At 36.1% G+C, this 20,819-nt stretch overlaps 1 protein-coding gene across 1 annotated transcript in view; it reads left to right on the top strand.

Annotated features, from left to right (window-relative positions):
- LOC132116868 (lysosome membrane protein 2-like) overlaps window positions 1-16,648 on the top strand; it is a 27,517-nt gene extending 10,869 nt beyond the window's left edge. The window contains exons 7-12 of the mRNA XM_059525732.1: window positions 3,574-3,752; window positions 8,677-8,795; window positions 8,912-8,985; window positions 9,067-9,118; window positions 9,200-9,352; window positions 14,935-16,648. Of these exons, the coding sequence (XP_059381715.1) occupies window positions 3,574-3,752; window positions 8,677-8,795; window positions 8,912-8,985; window positions 9,067-9,118; window positions 9,200-9,352; window positions 14,935-15,042 (685 nt within the window). The 3' untranslated portion in view covers window positions 15,043-16,648. The remainder of the gene's footprint in view (window positions 1-3,573; window positions 3,753-8,676; window positions 8,796-8,911; window positions 8,986-9,066; window positions 9,119-9,199; window positions 9,353-14,934) is intronic.
- The last annotated feature ends 4,171 nt before the right edge of the window (window positions 16,649-20,819 follow it).

Below are 20,819 nucleotides of genomic sequence, written 5' to 3'. Positions count from 1 at the left end.
GTGGTTATTTCTGAACGCTGATCTCAGTGTGTGTTTGAGAGCACGTGTGTCTCGATAAGAACAGGATCAGAAATCACATGCCATCCGGACCTTCAGAACATGCTGTAATATAATCGATGAAGCAGCTTTTTCATGGGAACTTTCTGAAATTTAGTACATGTGGAAGCCAGTGTCTCTTCCGCTGCTTATAATAATTAATATTTAATATATTTATTTATAATAGTATTTTTAAATATTTTTAGAATTTATATTTGATTATAAAATGTTTATTTAAAAATGTATTGAAATAAAATATATTTAAAAAAAATTAAATAACTGATAATTATTTTACAATATAGAACAGAATATATTACTTGAGCACACCACAACGGGTTTTATATTAATTTTGATTCACATATTATTCATGATATGTATAATACGAAAAAGTTATTTTCATTTCATTTTTTTATATTTCTAGTTTTAATTTTATTTACATTTTTATTATCTTTTTTTATGTGCTTTCATAATTTTTGATAATATTTGATCTTTTTTAATATTCCTATTTAGGTTTCATTTTTTTTAATTATTTCAGTTTTAATTTTATTTCATTTTTTATGTGTAATTTTTGTGCTTAAACATAAGTTATTTCTATTTTTCGTTTATTATTTTTTTGTTTTGTCCATTTAATAATTATATTTTGTTTTATTCCAGCAGTTAACAAACATATTTGAATAGTTTTGGTTTTAGTTAAGAATAACCCTGCTGTGGATCATTTCAGAAATGCTAGTTTCTCTTAATAAATCTTATTTGGACACAATCAGCTCTTTGAGCTTCTAGATTTTAAACAGTCCTTCTGTACACATGAGCATTATTTCAACATAATTCATGTTTGTGTTTCAATCCTGGATAAACCCAGTTTAGAATTGAACACACAATAATACACCAGTTGCTTCTATATGAACATATGAAGTATTATAATAATCAGTGTCATATATTCATACAATAATGACATGGTAAAATTTTAAAATGTAGTTAAAGTTTTTTTTAAACGGATAGTGCCTTAAAAATTATCATCAAATCACTGGTAAGGCTTATTCAGATTTTCTCATTCTCTGAATTATCATTATAAAAATAAAAACAATTCAGAAATGAATGAAAATATAATTATATTTTAAATGTGACAAATATTTTTTTTTCTACAATAGCAACAGTGTTAACAACAGCAAGACCACTTTAGCCTGTAAACTCAATAATATCTCTCTTTATTATGTAGAAATATCAATGTCAGTATAAAATGAATAATATACCTGAGCTGACATCAAAGTGCGGTGTGAAGGAGATGGGACCCTAGTAGATTTTAGGAAAAGGTATGAAATGTCCTTTTGTGTTTGTGTGTGTGTTCTGCAGTGCAAAGATGCCTCGCAAAGAGAGGATAAAAAAAAATGTAGCCTGTCATTTGTTTACACTGCAAAGGTGTTCAATTTTAGACAACAACAACTACAACAGTAATAATAATATTAATCACTATATTCCAGTGTATCCTTTTTTTATGTTTTGTATCAACCAGCAAGAGTGGTAGTGATGGTTAAAATAATAGATTAATGCTGAAATAGTAAATTGTGCCTTGTTCCTAGATGGACAGAGAGTGGAAATTAATAGATCAGATGAGGAGATGGAGATAGAGGAAGAAAAAGAGGGAGATGTAGAGGCACAAGTGACAGAAAGAGAGCAGGGAACAGCAAGCCAGGAGACAGAGGCTGGTGAGAAAGAGGGAAATGTAGAGGCACAAGCAACAGAAACAGTGCAGAAAGAAGCAAGCATGGAGAAAGAGGCTGGTACATAATCATCCATTCCATATTGATACGCGACTCAGCAAGGAGTATACAATATATTGTTGTATTGATATTTTGAGCAGTGCTATTTAAAGCCTTGTTCCATGTGCCCCTTTTATACTTTGAGCACCTGCTCCTCCAAAGGTCTCTGCACGGCCCTGGTAGGGATTTACTGTAACTGTTGGAGGAGCTGAAGATAATGAGTCTGTAAAAACCACCGTGTGTGGAAATGCAGAAGTGCTGAGTCAGTAGATCTGTGTTTATCTGCTCGACCTCTCCTCCACTGATGAGAAATCAGCTTCAGACTGAGCCAAAGGTCCAAACCTCATGACTTCCTGCCCGACAGTCAGTCTTTACTGCAGTCCTCTCTAATATCATTACAGGAATATTCTGCGGGATGAGATTTTACAATGAGCATGCCGTTTAAAGCAAGAGAATAAATTGCTATGTAACAATTTACACACAGGAATCAAGGAGTTTATCTTTTTTATTACTTTTCATTTAACTTAGGAATATTCAATGTAGTATGAACAATTTTTTAAAATAATTATTTAGATTTTTACTGTGATGAAGTAATGAATTGCAGATAAGATTTTAAGTTTTTCATGACCTGTTTCTTTCTTTTTTTTTTTATGAATAATTTTATAAAATGTATAGGCTTATTTGTGTAATTTTATACAATGCATTATTTATTTACTTACAATTTCAGTTTTATATTTTATTCAGAGTACTGTACCCCCTGTGATTTTTTTTTAAAGGTACTTCTAACTTTACAAAATAAATTTGTAAATAAATCTATCTATCTATCTATCTATCTATCTATCTATCTATCTATCTATCTATCTATCTATATATATATATATATATATATATATATATATATATATATATTGTCAGGTCAGGTCAATTTTTTATTTATATATTTATTTTTTATTTATTATTATTTAAAGCAATGCAGTTCTGTTTTAATTTCCTCTGTGTATGTTAGAGGGTATGTTTGAAAATATTTTTTTTATGTTACTTTGACCTTTTATTTGCGTTTTAGAAACTTAGAAACTAATTTCATATTCAATTGGTATATAATCTATTATCTGTTACTTGTTTGTTTGTTTGTTTGTTTATTTAACATTTAAATGTTATTTTAATTAAGAGTAATGTGGTTCAGCTTTATTTTCAGTATGTTTGGTTTTTGGTATCTTTTCTAAAAAAAAAAAACAAATGCATTTTTATACAATGCATTGTCATCTATTTATTTATTTAACATTTGGGATGTATTGTGGGGTATTCCGCTTCAGTTTCCTCTCTGTGTGTGTCAGCTGATGAAGAATGGCGAGTGATGCACGCCTTTATTTTAATACACCATATAATATCTGTTCTGTTTCTGAAGAACAAACTCTGATCTGGAATGTTTTCAAGCCACTTTTAACCTAGATGAGTGTGAGCGGCGGGCCCTTGGCTTATTGTGCTGTCCTTGGCCTTTTCCACTGACTCCTCACCTGGATTTTTAAGGGAAAGCCGGCCGCAGGAGCTGAGTGTGTAACCTTTGTACACGGTTTAATCAGGCCTGGAAAACTCCTTTCCTCTAATCAGAATCAGCTCAAAAACACGCTTGATCACAAGACCGCTGTTTGTTACTGAGCTTTTCCTGTCCATTAAAAGCAGGTTTCCGAATGCTTTCTCAGTAGTGAACACCTAATATCGAACACAGGCCCAGGGGTGAAAGGTCGTGTTCAGCGTGTGTTGTTATGTGACTCTTGTGCAGGTCCATCCACATGCGCTTTGAGAAGGAGGTGGAGGTGAAGGGCATCCCAGCGTACCGCTTCACACCGCCCCGAGCCGTGCTGGCCAGCGGCAAGAACAACCCAGAGAACGAGGGGTTCTGCCTGACGCCGAAGAACTGCCTAGACGACGGCGTGCTGGATGTGTCTGTGTGTCGGAAAGGTGCGCTAATGAGCATATGTGATTTAGACATGCATGAACACAGCTCACATGCATATTAAAGGATTAAAAATTAATGATTAAACCAGTTTCATTTAATATTCAATTTTATTCTAATTTCCTTTAAACATTTATTTAATTGTATACTTTAATTATTGCTCATCGGCCTTCTTATGCAGTTGCTATGGAGTTACTAGGCTGTTGTAAATATTTTAGGCAGTTGTATTGGAGTAGCTTTGATGTTTTGTTGTTTTGTTGATGTATCAATGCAGTTGCTTGGCCGTTTAAAGTGTTTTAGGCTGTTGCTATGCAGTTCCTAGGGTGTTCTGAGCGTTTAAAGCTGTTGCTATGCAGTTGCTAGGGTGTTCTCAGCGTTTAAGGCTGTTGCTATGCAGTTGCTAGGGTGTTTTGAGCGTTTTAGGCTGTTGCTATGCAGTTGCTAGGGTGTTCTGAGCGTTTAAAGCTGTTGCTATGCAGTAGCTAGGGTGTTCTGAGCATTTAAGGCTTTTGCAAGGCTGTTGCTAGGGTGTTCTGAGCGTTTTAGGATGTTGCTATGCAGTTGCTAGGGTGTTTCGAGTGTTTTAGGCTGTTGCTAGGCAGCTGCTAGGGTGTTCTGAGCGTTTTAGGCTGCTGCTATGCAGTTGCTATGGTTTTCTGGGTGTTTTAGTCTGTTGCTATGCAGTTGCTATGTTCTGAGTGTTTTAGGCATTTGCTATGCAGTTGCTAGGGCGTTCTGAGTGTTTTAGGCTGTTGCTATGCAGTCTCTAGGGCATTCTGAGTGTTTTAGGCTGTTGCTATGCAATTTGACTTTGCTGCAGCCTGGAATTGAACTACTGGTTTCGTCTGGTCAGAGGAGAACTGGCCCCCCAACTGAGCCTGGTTTCTCCCAAGGTTTTTTTCTCCATTCTGTCACCGATGGAGTTTCGGTTCCTTGCCGCTGTCACCTCTGGCTTGCTTAGTTGGGGTCACTTCATCTACAGCGATATCGTTGACTTGATTGCAAATAAATGCACAGACACTATTTAACTGAACAGAGATGACATAACTGAATCCAATGATGAACTGCCTTTAACTATCATTTTTGCATTATTGACACTGTTTTCCAAGTTTATACACAAGTTTATAAAACTGTACAAAATACAAGTATTCCATACACTTTAGAAAAAGTGTGGAGGATAAAAACACAATAAAGCTCTTGGCTTATTTCCATTGTGGCCCTCGATGTTAATATAAAGGTTATGTGTACGTGCAGAATAGACAGAGCAACAGTATCTCCTAATCATAACTATTTACATTTATAAAAATCAAATTTTTATCAATATAGTAGAGATAATTCACCAAAAATACAAATCACAACTGACAATAAACACACCACTAAATGACACAATTTACAATAAAATCACCAAAAAAACACACTAACTACCCTCACCAAACAGCCATCTTTTTACCATTCTTTTAAAACTCAAAAAATCTTTTACTCCCTTTATTGAAACTGGTAATTTATTCCATGCTATAGCACTAGTATATAAAAAGATTTTTTCCCCATCAAACTCTTAAACTGCTATGCAGTTGCTAGGGCATTCTGAGTGTTTTCGGCTGTTGCTATGCCGTTGCTAGGGTGTTGTGAGTGTTTTAGGCTGTTGCTATGCCGTTGCTAGGGTGTTGTGAGTGTTTTAGGCTGTTGCTATGCAGTTGCTAGAGTGTTATGAGTGTTTAAGGCTGTTGCTATGCAGTTGCTAGGGCGTTGTGAGTGCTTTAGGCTGTTGTTCTGAGTGTTTTAGGCTGTTGCTATGCCGTTGCTAGGGTGTTGTGAGTGTTTTAGGCTGTTGCTATGCAGTTGCTATGGTGTTCTGAGTGTTTTAGGCTGTTGCTATGCAGATGTTTATTTTTTTATTTTGCTAGGTGTGTTCTGTGGCTCAGTGGTAGTGCATTGTGTTAGCAGTACAACAGGTTGTGGGTTCACTTCCCAGGGAACACACATACAGACTGATAAAAATAAATGGTAAGCCTGAGTGCACTGTAAGTTTCTTTGAATAAAAGTGTTTGCTAAATGCATCAATTTAATTTTAGACGGTTTTAGGCATTTGATTTTCTACTTTATTGCTCATTGCCCTACAACCCGAATTCCAGAAAAGTTGGGACGTTTTTTAAATTTTAATAAAATGAAAACTAAAAGACTTTCAAATCACATGAGCCAATATTTTATTCACAATAGAACATAGATAACATAGCAAATGTTTAAACTCAGAAAGTTTACAATTTTATGCACAAAATGAGCTCATTTCAATTTTGATTTCTGCTACAGGTCTCAAAATAGTTGGGACGGGGCATGTTTACCATGGTGTAGCATCTCCTTTTCTTTTCAAAACAGTTTGAAGACGTCTGGGCATTGAGGCTATGAGTTGCTGGAGTTTTGCTGTTGGAATTTGGTCCCATTCTTGCCTTATATAGATTTCCAGCTGCTGAAGAGTTCGTGGTCGTCTTTGACGTATTTTTCGTTTAATGATGCGCCAAATGTTCTCTATAGGTGAAAGATCTGGACTGCAGGCAGGCCAGGTTAGCACCCGGACTCTTCTACGACGAAGCCATGCTGTTGTTATAGCTGCAGTATGTGGTTTTGCATTGTCCTGCTGAAATAAACAAGGCCTTCCCTGAAATAGACGTTGTTTGGAGGGAAGCATATGTTGCTCTAAAACCTTTATATACCTTTCAGCATTCACAGAGCCTTCCAAAACATGCAAGCTGCCCATACCGTATGCACTTATGCACCCCCATACCATCAGAGATGCTGGCTTTTGAACTGAACGCTGATAACATGCTGGAAGGTCTCCCTCCTCTTTAGCCCGGAGGACACAGCGTCCGTGATTTCCAACAAGAATGTCAAATTTGGACTCGTCTGACCATAAAACACTATTCCACTTTGAAATAGTCCATTTTAAATGAGCCTTGGCCCACAGGACACGACGGCGCTTCTGGACCATGTTCACATATGGCTTCCTTTTTGCATGATAGAGCTTTAGTTGGCATCTGCTGATGGCACGGCGGATTGTGTTTACCGACAGTGGTTTCTGAAAGTATTCCTGGGCCCATTTAGTAATGTCATTGACACAATCATGCCGATGAGTGATGCAGTGTCGTCTGAGAGCCCGAAGACCACGGGCATCCAATAAAGGTCTCCGGCCTTGTCCCTTACGCACAGAGATTTCTCCAGTTTCTCTGAATCTTTTGATGATGTTATGCACTGTAGATGATGAGATTTGCAAAGCCTTTGCAATTTGACGTTGAGGAACATTGTTTTTAAAGTTTTCCACAATTTTTTTACGCAGTCTTTCACAGATTGGAGAGCCTCTGCCCATCTTTACTTCTGAGAGACTCTGCTTCTCTAAGACAAAGTTTTTATAGCTAATCATGTTACAGACCTGATATCAATTAACTTAATTAATCACTAGATGTTCTCCCAGCTGAATCTTTTCAAAACTGCTTGCTTTTTTAGCCATTTGTTGCCCCCGTGCCAACTTTTTTGAGACCGGTAGCACGCATTAAATTTTAAATGAGCTAATTAAGTGGATAAAAGTGTAAAATTTCTCAGTTTAAACATTTGCTACGTTATCTATGTTCTACTGTGAATAAAATATTGGATCATGTGATTTGAAATTCCTTTAGTTTTCATTTTATTAAAATTTAAAAAACGTCCCAACTTTTCCGGAATTCGGGTTGTATGTGTCTGCAGCAGTAATATGAGTTTCTGTTCCCCCGATACTCACGCACGCACACGCACACGCACGCACACACACACACACACACACACACACACACACACACACACACACACACACACACACAAACACACGCAGACACACACACATCTTAGTCACCTGACTCAAGCACATTCCTCATCTCGTCCTGCTGTTTTTTATGTTGAACACATGCCACATTTATGAGCACAGACATCTGATGGTGTCCCAAAAGCCACTAAAACACACACACAGTCTGTGAAGAATGAGTGTTATTAATCCCATGAACTAAAGTGCTTCTTGCATGTGCAGAATTATCTGTTAAGCTGATCTAAATGTTTAACTTGTTGCTTTGTTTAGTTCACTGATTGAGTCAGTTATCCTGGAAATGAAAAGTTTATTTAGTCTTTTGAGGAGGTCATGCAGAAGGTCATCTAGGTGATTAATCATATCGCACACTGCAGAAATAGTGCATGTAGTATGATCTTCCTAGCATATCCACTCATTTTCAAATGTCTGATCTTGTAATTCTGTAATGCATGAAACTAAACACCAGATTTCACTCTAAAAACATATTTAAAAAGTTTTTTTTTTTTGTTCACTTAATAGGAAAAACACATATTCATAAACATTAGTTACAATATGTAAACACTGGATTTATAAATATATACATATTATTTTTTTCAGAAGTCTTTTCTGTGTAGTCAAAATTTCTGTAAAAAGCATATATATATATATATATATATATATATATATATATATATATATATATATATAGTCATTTATTTTTTTTGGAATAATCATTTTTTAAAGAAGTCTCTTGAGTAAAAGTGATAATATTGTGAAATATTACTATTTCAAATAGCTGTTTTCTAAACAGAAATATATAACAATGAATTTAATTTAATCATTTAATGTCTATTTTTATTTCATTATTAATTTATACATTAATCATTACTTATTTTATGATGAAATCATGCCATGTCATGAAAATAATGTCAAAAACATTAATGGTACTTCAAAAACTTGTAATTTTCATCATGCAGTATAACAGTTTTTCCTTTAAAAAAGGAAATATCTGATGAGTCTGGGAATCCATGGACTGATCAAATGAATGTCTTGATTGCAATGCAAGTGTCTTTGGATAAAAGCATCAGAAAGGCAGTGATTTTGTGGTGTAATTGTGGTCTCAGGTGCTCCTGTCGTCGTGTCGTTCCCTCACTTTCATCTGGGTGCTGAGAAGTACGCCAAAGCCATCGATGGCATTTCTCCGGTGCACGAGCATCACCAGACGTTTCTGGATCTGAACCCTGTAAGATCTGCTGTGCTGTGTTTGAAGAGCTGGTTTCATGATCAGTGTCTGAGGTGTTTGTGATATAACTGGTTCGATTGCTGTAGTCTGGCTCAGATCTCCTGGTTTCTCCTCAGACTATGGGATTGCCTGTTCGTGCCATGAAACGAGCGCAGATCAACATTCATCTCGAGAGAGTGAGCGGCTTTCCGTGAGTGGTGCTTTCCTGTCTGATATATTGAATTGTGTTTCGATAAACAGCCGTGACTGTTTGTGTCCTTTGTTTCCTCAGTTTGACCAGGAATCTCAATGGTACCATCTTCCCCATTCTGTTTCTGAATGAGGTGAGCGTCAGAAGTGGATGATTAATGACCAACGGTTTCGTCTCCTGTAAACCGCTGGGTGTTTTTCTGCTGTGTTTGCAGTCGGTGGTGATTGATGACGTTTCAGCGACGAGGATTCAGAAGCTGCTGCTCATCGTGACTCTGGTCTCTTATTTCCCGCTCCTCATCGTGGCTCTGGGAGTCATTCTGCTGCTCGTCTGTATCATCCTTGTCATCCGCTTCTATCAGAACAAGGTAATACAACCACACAGAACACCCTGTCTGAAAGTCTGTGTGTGAGAAAGTTGAGGCTTTTCAGAAAAACCAATTATTCTCCACTTTCCCACCAAAGTGAAACCCTAAAATGTGACATTATGTGTCAGCTCGGTTCAAACACCCTAAGGCTGCCATCAAACCAACAAAAATATGTTCTGAGGTTTTCAAATATTTAAAAATAAATCTCAGTTATGCAAACATAAAAAAAACATAAAGGGAACGTTCCATTTGATAATTTAGCAGACATCATGGGAGAGTTCTGTGAATGTTTAGATGAACGTCCGGCTGGAATGTTACAGGAAAAATAGTACAAAAGTAAAAGAGTAAATATGAGAACATATGATGAACATAACTAAATATTCTTAGTCATTTAAAATGTTTTGTTTGTTTTTCAATTGTATTTCATATTTTCATTTACACCTACTGAATATACTATATAAAGTAATGCTTCTGTGTAGTGGGTGGCCTGACTGTGGTTCGACTGCTTTAAATGACTAGATTTCTGTATCTGATGGAGCTTGCTGTTCTTCTGCGTGTGGTTAATATGAATTCATTTATTTCATGCTTTCCTGAAGTGACTAACTGTCACATGCTCTCATGATCACTTCACTAACCTGGTACCCATTCTGTGCCGAGTCTGCTTTCTAATATTTGGGCTTGTCTATATTTACTTATATTATCTCATCATGTTATGACAGGTTGAACATACATGTACATGATATATATGTTCAGAAATGTCTCTCCTGAGTGTAAATAGTATTAATGTAAGTAGATGTGAACCAGGCTTAACTCACTTCATCTTGAACTCAATCAGTAACTGACTGGTTAATCATGTGATGCTCACAAACTAGTTTAAAGGACTAAAACATGCACTCTTAGAAGAAAATGTTCTATATAGAACCTTAAAAGGTTCTATCAGGCGTTACGTATTTGGAACCCCTAAAAGGTTCTATATAGAACCCTTTTTAAGGGTTCAATCAAAAGAACCCTTTAGGCATTTTACCAAAATGTAATTCATATAAAAAAGTCACCCATGAATACTGAAAAAAGCACACCCAAAGTGCATAGAACTAGTCATTTATTTATATTAACTGATTGTATTACTCTATTACTGAAAGAATGCTTCTGTAATTTCAAATATTCAAGGCTTTAAATGTACAAATCAACCTTAAAACACCAACCATTTAAAAAATCTCATAAATAATGAAAATAGAGTTTCACCTACATCTACATATTACAAAATAAGTCCATTATAAAAATTACATGAATCTATCACTAATAAATAATGCAAATATACAGATTCATCTAAATTCCCATCAGGGTTAGAACAACATCAAGTACCTCAAAACTACAAATCCATATTAATATAACTCACAATGGAAATATACAGATATGGAAGTACTTCAAATCTACAAATTCATATTAATATCACTCATAAACAGTGTTGTGCTAGTTACTAAGAAATAGTAACTAGTTACAGTTACTAGTTACTTAATTCAAAAAGTAACTCAATTACTTTGTTGATTACTTACACCAAAAAGTAATGCACTACACTATTTAGATTAAGTCAGAACAGCACAAACTGAATATTGTATATCACAAGGATATCTGAAATAAATAACAAAACACCTGAATAATATATTCAGAATCAAAAACTAAAGTGGCTTCTGCATCATAAAAGCTGTTGTGTTGAGCCCTTAAAAATGTTCCTTTCACAGCTTAAGTGTGAAAACTATCAACAATGGACAACATAACACAAAACATTTTGAAATAAATAAATGAAAGCAATCTGAATTATTCAGAATCAATTTAAAGAAAGACACAGCTTACATTTGACTAAAAGGTTTTTGTCTTTATGCTCAACTAAAGTGAAATAATGAGCATATTTCCACTTTGAGAAACTCGTGTTGCTCTCTCCTTGACTCGCCATGACTGCCGCACATACTTGAATAAACGGAGACACGCCCACAGTGCGTCTTCGTGTTTACAGTGGTTGGCATCCACCAATCCTACAATGCGTCGCTGCTGCAAACAGGTTCGGCTGCACTTCAGTCAAAATTAATTAACTTTTAAAAAAGTAACGGACAATGCACCATATGGTAACGGTAACGGAGTTAATTTATTTAAGTAATGTGTTACAGTATTAGTTACTGTCAAATGGAACTGCGTTACAGTAACATGTTACTAATAACGAGTTACTGCCCAACACTGCTCATAAAGAATTGTAATTACAGATTCAAATTCATATCAGCATTTCAGAATAACATCAAACGCCTCATATTTACAAATTTACATTAGCACTATTCACGAAATATCAAAGTATTATGATAATTGATTATACATTTTGAGCACTGGGACAGACAGTTTTTTATTTGTTTGGCTTCTGGAGAGTTTAAACAGGTATTGCTCAACAAAATTCATCATGTGAGTGATGTGCTTGGTGTATTCCACACTGAATATGAAATAAGTAGCAAAGAGGCACTCCATTGCCTCCATCACATCCATTTCTGCGCTCACAATGTTGACACCCTCCATATTGATGCTGGCTCTTTTTGCATGGAGGGGGTTTGAAGCTTCATGAAAAACTATTGTCGGAGTTGGCTTTACTGATTCCTGCAAGTTGGAAAAACATATAAATTATTTGTGAAATAACTTAGAATCTTGCATACTTTCTTCCAAACAATTAGGGATGTGACTGACCATTTTTTACCACAGTGGAAAGGGCCAACTCACAAATAATCATGACCACAGAAACTTCGTGATCAATGCAATATTCATTAATAAAATAGCTTGGATAGCATACTGAAAAACTAAAAAGCAACAATGAATGTGTTTTTGATTTAACTAAACTTGCAGCTTGATTATTGAAGAGACACTACACAAACATTATTCACACATGCAGTTTCCCACTCTCTGTTGTTAATTTAAATAAAAATGCTATTCGTTCAAGCTACATCATTTCTGTATCTGATTTAAAGCATGCATAATGCTAGATCTAAAGGCAGGTTGCTAAAAAAATGCATCAGTTATTTTTTTGCCTCCACGTCTTTCATTTAAATTGTGCAAATGTTTCTGTGAGAAACTGAGCAGCCCTCTCTCAATTGTAACATCTTTGTATTTCTCCTGTTATTACAAAACAACTGTCAATAAGAGTAAAACATTCTTCATTAGAACATTATTCTACAAGAGCAAGACATTTTTATTTAATTTTGTTATCACATTCACAGAGCTACATGCAATCAAGTGATCGTGGCTGTCAATTCTTTAAAATGATGGCATCTCAAATATCAGCTCATCACAATGAATGTCATACAGTTTGGAACTCAAGTTCAGATCATTTTCTGAACCCCACCCCCACCAACACAAAAACATAACATATGAAAACTTACATTGTCCAGACAGAAGAGAAACTTGATGTTTTCTCTGCATAAAGATGGTAAGATTAGCAGTGCTGCATTTTTCTCCAGATCTGCAATATCTGTTTACACAAAAACAACAAAACAAAACTAGTTATTGGTACACATTATATTTTAGCTGTGATGGTTGTCTCGGTTTACATTCACAGTGTTTTTGGAAACCCTGTAAATTTGAACAAATAACATCTAAATAATAACATTATTATTTTGCTTATTTTTTAATTCAATTATTAATATATAAAGACTGAAATATTACTGTAATTACTTAGTCAAATAAAATACTTATATAATTTATTTTACACTTCACTTTCAAACATTAATCATTAATTAGTATGTGAGCAGAGCAGCATCCAAAATCAAAGTACTTCTGCTGAGATTCTGAAGTATGCTTACAATGGACAATGCACACATTTTGGGGATCGCAAATCATTTGAGTCAGTTTGGGAGTTCGGAGCGGGATCGCGAATCATTTGAATCAGTTCGAGAGATCGGAGCGGGTTCGAGAATCATTTGAGTCAGTTCGGGAGTTCGGATGGGATCGCAAATCATTTGAATCAGTTCGAGAGATCGGGGCGGGTTCGAGAATCATTTGAGTCAGTTCGGGAGTTCGGAGCGGGATCGCGAATAATATGAATCAGTTCGGGAGTTCGGAGCGGGATCGCGAATCATTTGAATCAGTTCGAGAGTTCGGAGCGGGTTCGAGAATCATTTGAGTCAGTTCGGGAGTTCGGAGCGGGATCGCGAATCATTTGAATCAGTTCGAGAGATCGAAGCGTGAATCATTTGAGTCAGTTCGGGAGTTCGGAACTGGTTCGTGAATCATTTGAGTCAGTTTGGAAGTTTGAAGAAGGTTGGCGAATCATTTGAGTCAGTTTGGGAGTTCGGAGCGGCTTCGCGAATCATTTGAGTCAGTTCGGGAGTTCAGAGCGGGTTCGCGAATCATTTGAATTTGTTCGGGAGTTCGTAGCGGGTTAGCGAATCATTCGAGTCAGTTCGGGAGTTCGGAGCGGCTTCGCGGATCATTTGAATCAGTTTTAGAGTTCGGAGCGGGTTCGCGAATCATTTGAGTCAGTTCGGGAGTTCGTAGCGGGATCGCGAATCATTTGAATCAGTTCGGGAGTTCGTAGCGGGTTCGCGAATCATTTGAGTCAGTTCGGAGCGGGATTGCGAATCATTTGAATCAGTTCGGGCGTTCGTAGCGGGTTCGCGAATCATTTGAGTCAGTTCGGGAGTTCAAAGCGGGTTTGCGAATCATTTGAGTCAGTTTGGGAGTTCGGAGCGTGAATCATTTGAGTCATTTTGGGAGTTCGCAAGCGTCCGGTGTGAACGACCCATATGTGACTGAACCTGCTGTGCCTTTAGTTACAAACCACTGCGTTGATTTATTTCAGTCAAGAGCTGACATCTCATCACTGTGCCTTGATTTCAGAAGTGTACAATACTAAAGTTACGACTGAATAATTCAGTATTTGTTGATCTGATGTTGTGGAATATATCACTACCAGTCAAAAGTTTTTGAAGAGTAAGATTTTAAAGTGTAACTAAACCCCTGCTCAGAGCCTGACTCCACCCACTGACAATATTTGAAAAATGCTGAAAAGTGAATCATTTGAGTCAGTTCGGGAGTTCGGAACTGGTTCGTGAATCATTTGAGTCAGTTTGGAAGTTTGAGGAAGGTTGGCGAATCATTTGAGTCAGTTTGGGAGTTCGGAGCGGCTTCGCGGATCATTTGAATCAGTTCGAGAGTTTGGAGCGGGTTCGCGAATCATTTGAGTCAGTTCGGGAGTTCAAAAAATCAGCATGATTAAAATGTGATATTAAGTTACTACAAACAATAATTTAATTACAAATACAAAATGTTGCAGAATAATGTAATATATGAATGAATAATAGCCTAAAGAACCTTTGTGCCAAAAGGGTTCTTTCTTGTCATTATAGAACCTTTTTAGCATAAAAGGTTCTTTGGAGTTGAGTAAAGAACCCTATGGTTCTATATAGAACCCCAATGAACCCTTTTTTCTAAGAGTGTGCTGTACTCGAGTACATGAACTTGTAGTATGTTCTTGTACTTGCAAGTGTATTTCATACTAGTAACACGCACACACATACTAAATCAACCTTTTGTGTTTTCTTTCTTTCTTTCAGCCGTCTGCGAAGAAAGACACATCATACGCTCCTGTAAGCGACAAAGCAGACGATCAAGACGAGAAAAATGGCACTTATATCGGCCTGACACCTGTGGACAAGTCTTAAGCAGCTGTGTGTGTGTGTGTGTCTCACAGATGCTGTCACTCTCAGTAGAGCGGTGTGTGTGTGTGTGTGTGTGTGTGTGTGTGTCAGTCGTCTTGATTCACACACTGATTTCTCAGGACTGACGCTGTGAGCAAACGAGCATCTGGATGAAGGACTGAAGAACACACACACTTCAGGCTCATTCAGCATCTGTTTCCTTTCATATTTGAACACTTTGAGCCAATTTAAAGCTGCTGTCAGTGATTGTTTAGGAGTATCACACATCAAATGTTGAGAAATCACATCACACTAGATTCTGACTCAAGTGACACTCGCATCTCTTGCTGTCCGTTTATTACTCGTTACTTAGTGAAATCAAGATTTATGTATTTGAATTGCATGTAAAATATGGCTTATATTGTTTTAACACAAACTAATAAACTTAATGTGATGCATATTAGTCAGTCATACACAATGAGATCAGATTTCTGAATGATATGAAAAATAATCTACTATTTGAATTTATTTTGATTTTATTTAAATAATCTTTTTTTATGCATTTATACAAAGTTTGAACATCAGATATGACTGTGGAACAAGCAATATTCAGTTTGAATGCCTGAGATTTAAACAAGTTGATTTATTGATATTAAATATATAAAGCTGGTTATTTGTATTGTGTATTTAGTACACATTCTGTTTATTAGTGCTATTACAGATATCTGACTGGTTTCATTTATACATGACGGATATATACGCATCACATTAAGTTTTTTGGTTTGGTAAAACTGAGTGATTCAAATGCAATTCATATACAAACAAATGTAATTTAGGTTTTTTTTAAGAGTGAAGGGGAGTGGCTTTTTTTTTTTTTTTTTTTTTGCCAATCAGAAACTCTGTCAGTCATTTTGCATGTTTGTATTTGCAGACCTCAGTGTGGTGGGCGGGGTTTGATACAGAGGGCGTGTCTGTCTTAGTAGGTGGAGTTTGGTATAAATGTGTGTGTGTGTATTTAGTGGGTGGAGTTTAATAGAGGCTTGTGTCAGTGGGCGGAGTTTGACACAGAGGGTGTGTCTCAGTGGGTGGAGTTTCTCATAGAGAGTGTGTGGCGGGGTTTGTCATATAGGGGACATGTGTGTCATTTAGTGGGCGGGGTTTAGCTAAGAAGGTGTGTGTGTGATAGTGGGCGGAGTCAGGGGTGTGTGCGATTGTAGCTGAAAAGCTCCTGAAATCACTTGCAGCACCTTTAACAATCAGACACTATGTTCAGAACTTAAAACCTCTTAAAAGGCCAAACAAAACAACTTTATATTTGTGTTACCAAATGGTCTGTTCACACATGACGTGTTCCTGCAACAGCTGGACTGAGGTCAGTGCAACAGAACAGAAGCAGTGATACACAAACAATAACGCAAGCGTCCGGTGTGAACGACCCATATGTGACTGAACCTGCTGTGCCTTTAGTTACAAACCACTGCGTTGATTTATTTCAGTCAAGAGCTGACATCTCATCACTGTGCCTTGATTTCAGAAGTGTACAATACTAAAGTTACGACTGAATAATTCAGTATTTGTTGATCTGATGTTGTGGAATATATCACTACCAATCAAAAGTTTTTGAAGAGTAAGATTTTAAAGTGTAACTAAACCCCTGCTCAGAGCCTGACTCCACCCACTGACAATATTTGAAAAATGCTGAAAAGTGGGCAGATCACAGCGGAGATAGAGGGGATGAACCGAGGGCGGGGCTGAGCGAGTGCGGCGTGATCCTGAGACCCGCAGTGACGGATTGATTGACAGCTGCTGTCAGAGACGCTAAAATGGAGAGTAACTGTAGTGACGCAAGTAGCTTTGCAACAGAGCGATCATTTGAAGTAGAGGACTTTTCTCCCCCACTTTTACCTGAAATGGAGGATGTCGAGGTGTCGGTTCATATCAATTCCAGCCACTGGATCAAACTGCGCTCTTAACTCCCGCACCCCGTCGCTTTTCAGCGCGAGCTGTGTGGAGAAGCCCATTTCCACCTCCATTGCGTTGGAGAAGCAATCCCTTGTAAAATGCAGTTTGCACACTCAAGCTCTAGGCGGGAACTCACGGTCTTCCAGGCCAAGTGCATGCAACCACTGGCGCTTAATTTTACAGTCTGCTGGTAAACTATGCAGTCCAGCAGTGCTGTCGCAACCAGCAACACACCTCCGTACCATCCTGACCACTGTACTAAATACAGATAAATCTACGCAACTTGAAGATCTAAATAACTATATAATTGCTATGCTGAAAGATGCTATAATAGTCTATCCTGATCGTTTCAATACTCGCAATTCCAGCTCCTGACTCACTACAGTGATTTTGATGGTTTTATACTGACGAGGGCGTGGTAGCTCGTACCAAGGGGCGTGGTGAGCTGGAAACTGCTTACATCACTTGCCACCGCAACATCCAATAGGAAAAATCAACTGTAGTAGCCACCATTCAACCTGAAGAGGGCAGCACTCACACGTTTTTACACCATATATTGTAGAATTAAAACACTTTATACTCAAATGTCAAAAAAGTTACTCGAATCAATGAACAGCACGTATAAAGCCCCATTCTTATAGATCATTAACTAAAAAAAGTTGGTTTAGGGTTTAGTTACTCTTTAAGTCTCTTCTGCTCACCAAGCCTGCATTTATTCTGTCCATTTTTACTACTTATTTAAAATAACTGTTTTCTATTTGAATACATTCTATAATGTAATTTATTCCTGTGATTTCATCATTACTCTAGTCACATGATTCTTCAGAAATCAATCTAATATTCAGATTTGCTGCTCAAAAAACATTTATTATATTTTATGATTATGAGTAGAATTTTACAGGTTTCTTTGATGAATAGAAAGTTCAGAAGAACAGCATTTATCTGTATTGAAAACTTTTGTGACATTATAAATGTCTTTAGCATCACTTTTGATTCATTTAAAACATCCTTGCTAAATAAAAGTATTAATTTCTATTAAATCTATATATATATATTGAATCCAAGCTTTTGAATGGTGTGTGTATAATGTTACAAAAGCTTTTTATTTCAGATAAATACTGATCTTTGGATCTTTCTATTCATCAAAGAAACATGAAAAAAAATTCTCAACTCTTTTAAATATTGTTAATAATAATAATAATAATAATTTTCCTTGGGCAGCAAATCAGCATATTAAAATTATTTCGGAAAGATCATGTGACTGAGTTTTGATGTGAGTTATGATGCATGAAAAATTTAGCTTTCATCACAGAAATAAATTACATTTTAAAATATATTCACATAGAAAGCAGTTATTTTAACTTGTCAAAATATTTCATAATATCATATTATGAATTTGCAATCAAATAAATACAGGCTTGCTGAGCATAAGAGAATACATAAAAAAAACATGAAAAATCTTTCTGTTCGGAGTCTTTTGAGTGGTAGCGTAATCTCAGGTCTGCAGTCTGTCGATGTAATCTTTGATCATCAAACACTGAACACAGACGCCCGTCTGAATGATTTTACAGGAGAGTTTTGTTAGTATTATTAGATTGCAGGATTGCAATGAGATTGCAGTTCTTGTAGTGTTACTGAACTAATACAGAAGTATTTTGAGCAGTTCATTCTGTATGTTCTCGTGGTTTAGCGCACAGAATCACACGCATGTTTTGCCATGTTACTGTTTAATGTGTTAGTACTGGCTTTCCTTAAACTAGATGCTTTGGTGCAAAATCATAACATAATAACCTCTTCTCATTACTCAAGGTATGTATTATCATATTGCACTAAAATACACGATATTGAATCTAATTCTGAAGCTGCACGTTTAACGCACTGTGTTTTTCGAGATGGTCACTGGGTTCGATCTCTGAGCCATTTTATTTGAGGTTTCTGATTTATTTTATGTTGTTATATTGATGTGCCAGACATGATTGCGATCAATCAAAAAAACTCATATTGCACTCAACTTTGATTCGCTTGGATGTGAATGGAAATAAAAAAGATGTCTGAGTTCATATGCTGGTGTTTGAGACTGAATGTAACGTGGTTTAAAAGTCTTTGGTGTCAATTCAGGTGTTAAATGAAGCTGAATCTTGCCTTTATCTGTGTATGAACTAGAGAACTCAGTGGCCTTACATCTTTCAACACAGACTGTGTAATGTATTCTGCATCTGTCCGGCTCGTAGATTTCTATATTCAGACTGCACAAATAATTGTACAGTTTTGTATATAAATGAAGACTTTTCTTGTGGATTTATAAGAAAATTCAATAAAAGTCTTTTTGAAAGGCACTTCTTTGGTTAGTTTTTCTATTCCATGTGTTTTTAATAGCTTTTTATCATACATTTTTACAATTATATATATATATATATATATATATATATATATATATATATATATATATATATATATTGTAAAACATTAATAGTAGCCTATCCTTAGATGGTAAATCTAAACTGACTGGTTTTATTATAGTTACATTACTGAATCAATCTAAACAAATTCATTCGTAAGAAATAATAATAATAATAAAAACTACTGGTTATGGGTTAAATTGGTTAAAAATAACTCTTTAAAGTAACAGTTGCAGGTTACTGCTTATTGCAGATTACATGAGATCATTGTTTCCTTATATGTAAGCTGTTTTGGATGAAAGCTAAAAGAATACATGTAAATGTATATAGTGCAAATGTGTCCCAACAAAAAACTAAAAAATAAAATGCTTGATTTCATTGGTAACATGTTGTCATAAATTTGTATAGTTCAGCTAAATTTGATGTCTTTGTAATTACTGTATACAGACAGAACTTTTTATTTTATTTATGTTATTTTTTCTGTGGGTGTCATTGCAAATTACTGTATACAGACAGAACTATTTTATTTTATTTGATTTATTTTATGTAGTTCTGTGTGTGTCGTTGCTCCTCCGCGCCGCTGGGTGGCGACAGTAACAGCAGCGCCAGCGGCGTCACTCTGACGACACAATCTCAGCGTCTCACAACATTAGCTTAACAATGTGAGTTTTTCACAGATTAAAGGCTTTTATCATATTTTTCATTTAAATATGTGAGTATCTGTTCATATATATATATGATAAGAACATAAAACTGCAGCTTGTGTTTGTTCCTAGATCTGATTTCTGATTGTAAACAGCGATCATCGAGCTAACAGACCGAATTAATCATGATTTTTAAAATGATTGTGAAGATTCAGATGAAAAGTATAAAAACAAGCTTTATAAATTATGATTAAATACATCAGAAAATCTAATACACACATAAGAAGGTTATACACTGCTGCTAATGTTGCTGTTTTTGATCAAATACTATGTTAGAGCTATTTAAATATAACACACACACACACGCGCGCGCGCGCACATACACACACACGCGCGTTTGTTTTTGTGAAAAGTGTGTTCATCCCATAGGTGTAATGGTTTTTATACTGTACAAACTGTATATTCTATGGCCCTACACCTAACCCTCACAGGAAACTTTGTGCATTTTTACTTTCTCAAAAAAAAAAAAACTCATTCTGTATGATTTATAAGCGTTTTGAAAAATAGGGACATGGGTTATGTCCTCATAAGTCACCCTCTCCTTGTAATACCTGTGTCATAGCCATGTCACAAGTCTGTGTAATATTAGAGAGAGAGAATGAAGACTTGATCTGAACAGATCTGTCAGTTTAACACACAGATCATTAGACAGATGTTGATCTGAGGTCTCTGTCTGTGTGTTGAGTCAGATATGGTCTGTATTCCCTGTATCGTCATCCCTGTGCTGCTGTGGGTT

The sequence above is a fragment of the Carassius carassius genome, chromosome 36, assembly GCF_963082965.1.
Source record: "Carassius carassius chromosome 36, fCarCar2.1, whole genome shotgun sequence".
Lineage (NCBI taxonomy): Eukaryota > Metazoa > Chordata > Actinopteri > Cypriniformes > Cyprinidae > Carassius > Carassius carassius.
This window is presented reverse-complemented; position numbering and strand designations above follow the sequence as displayed.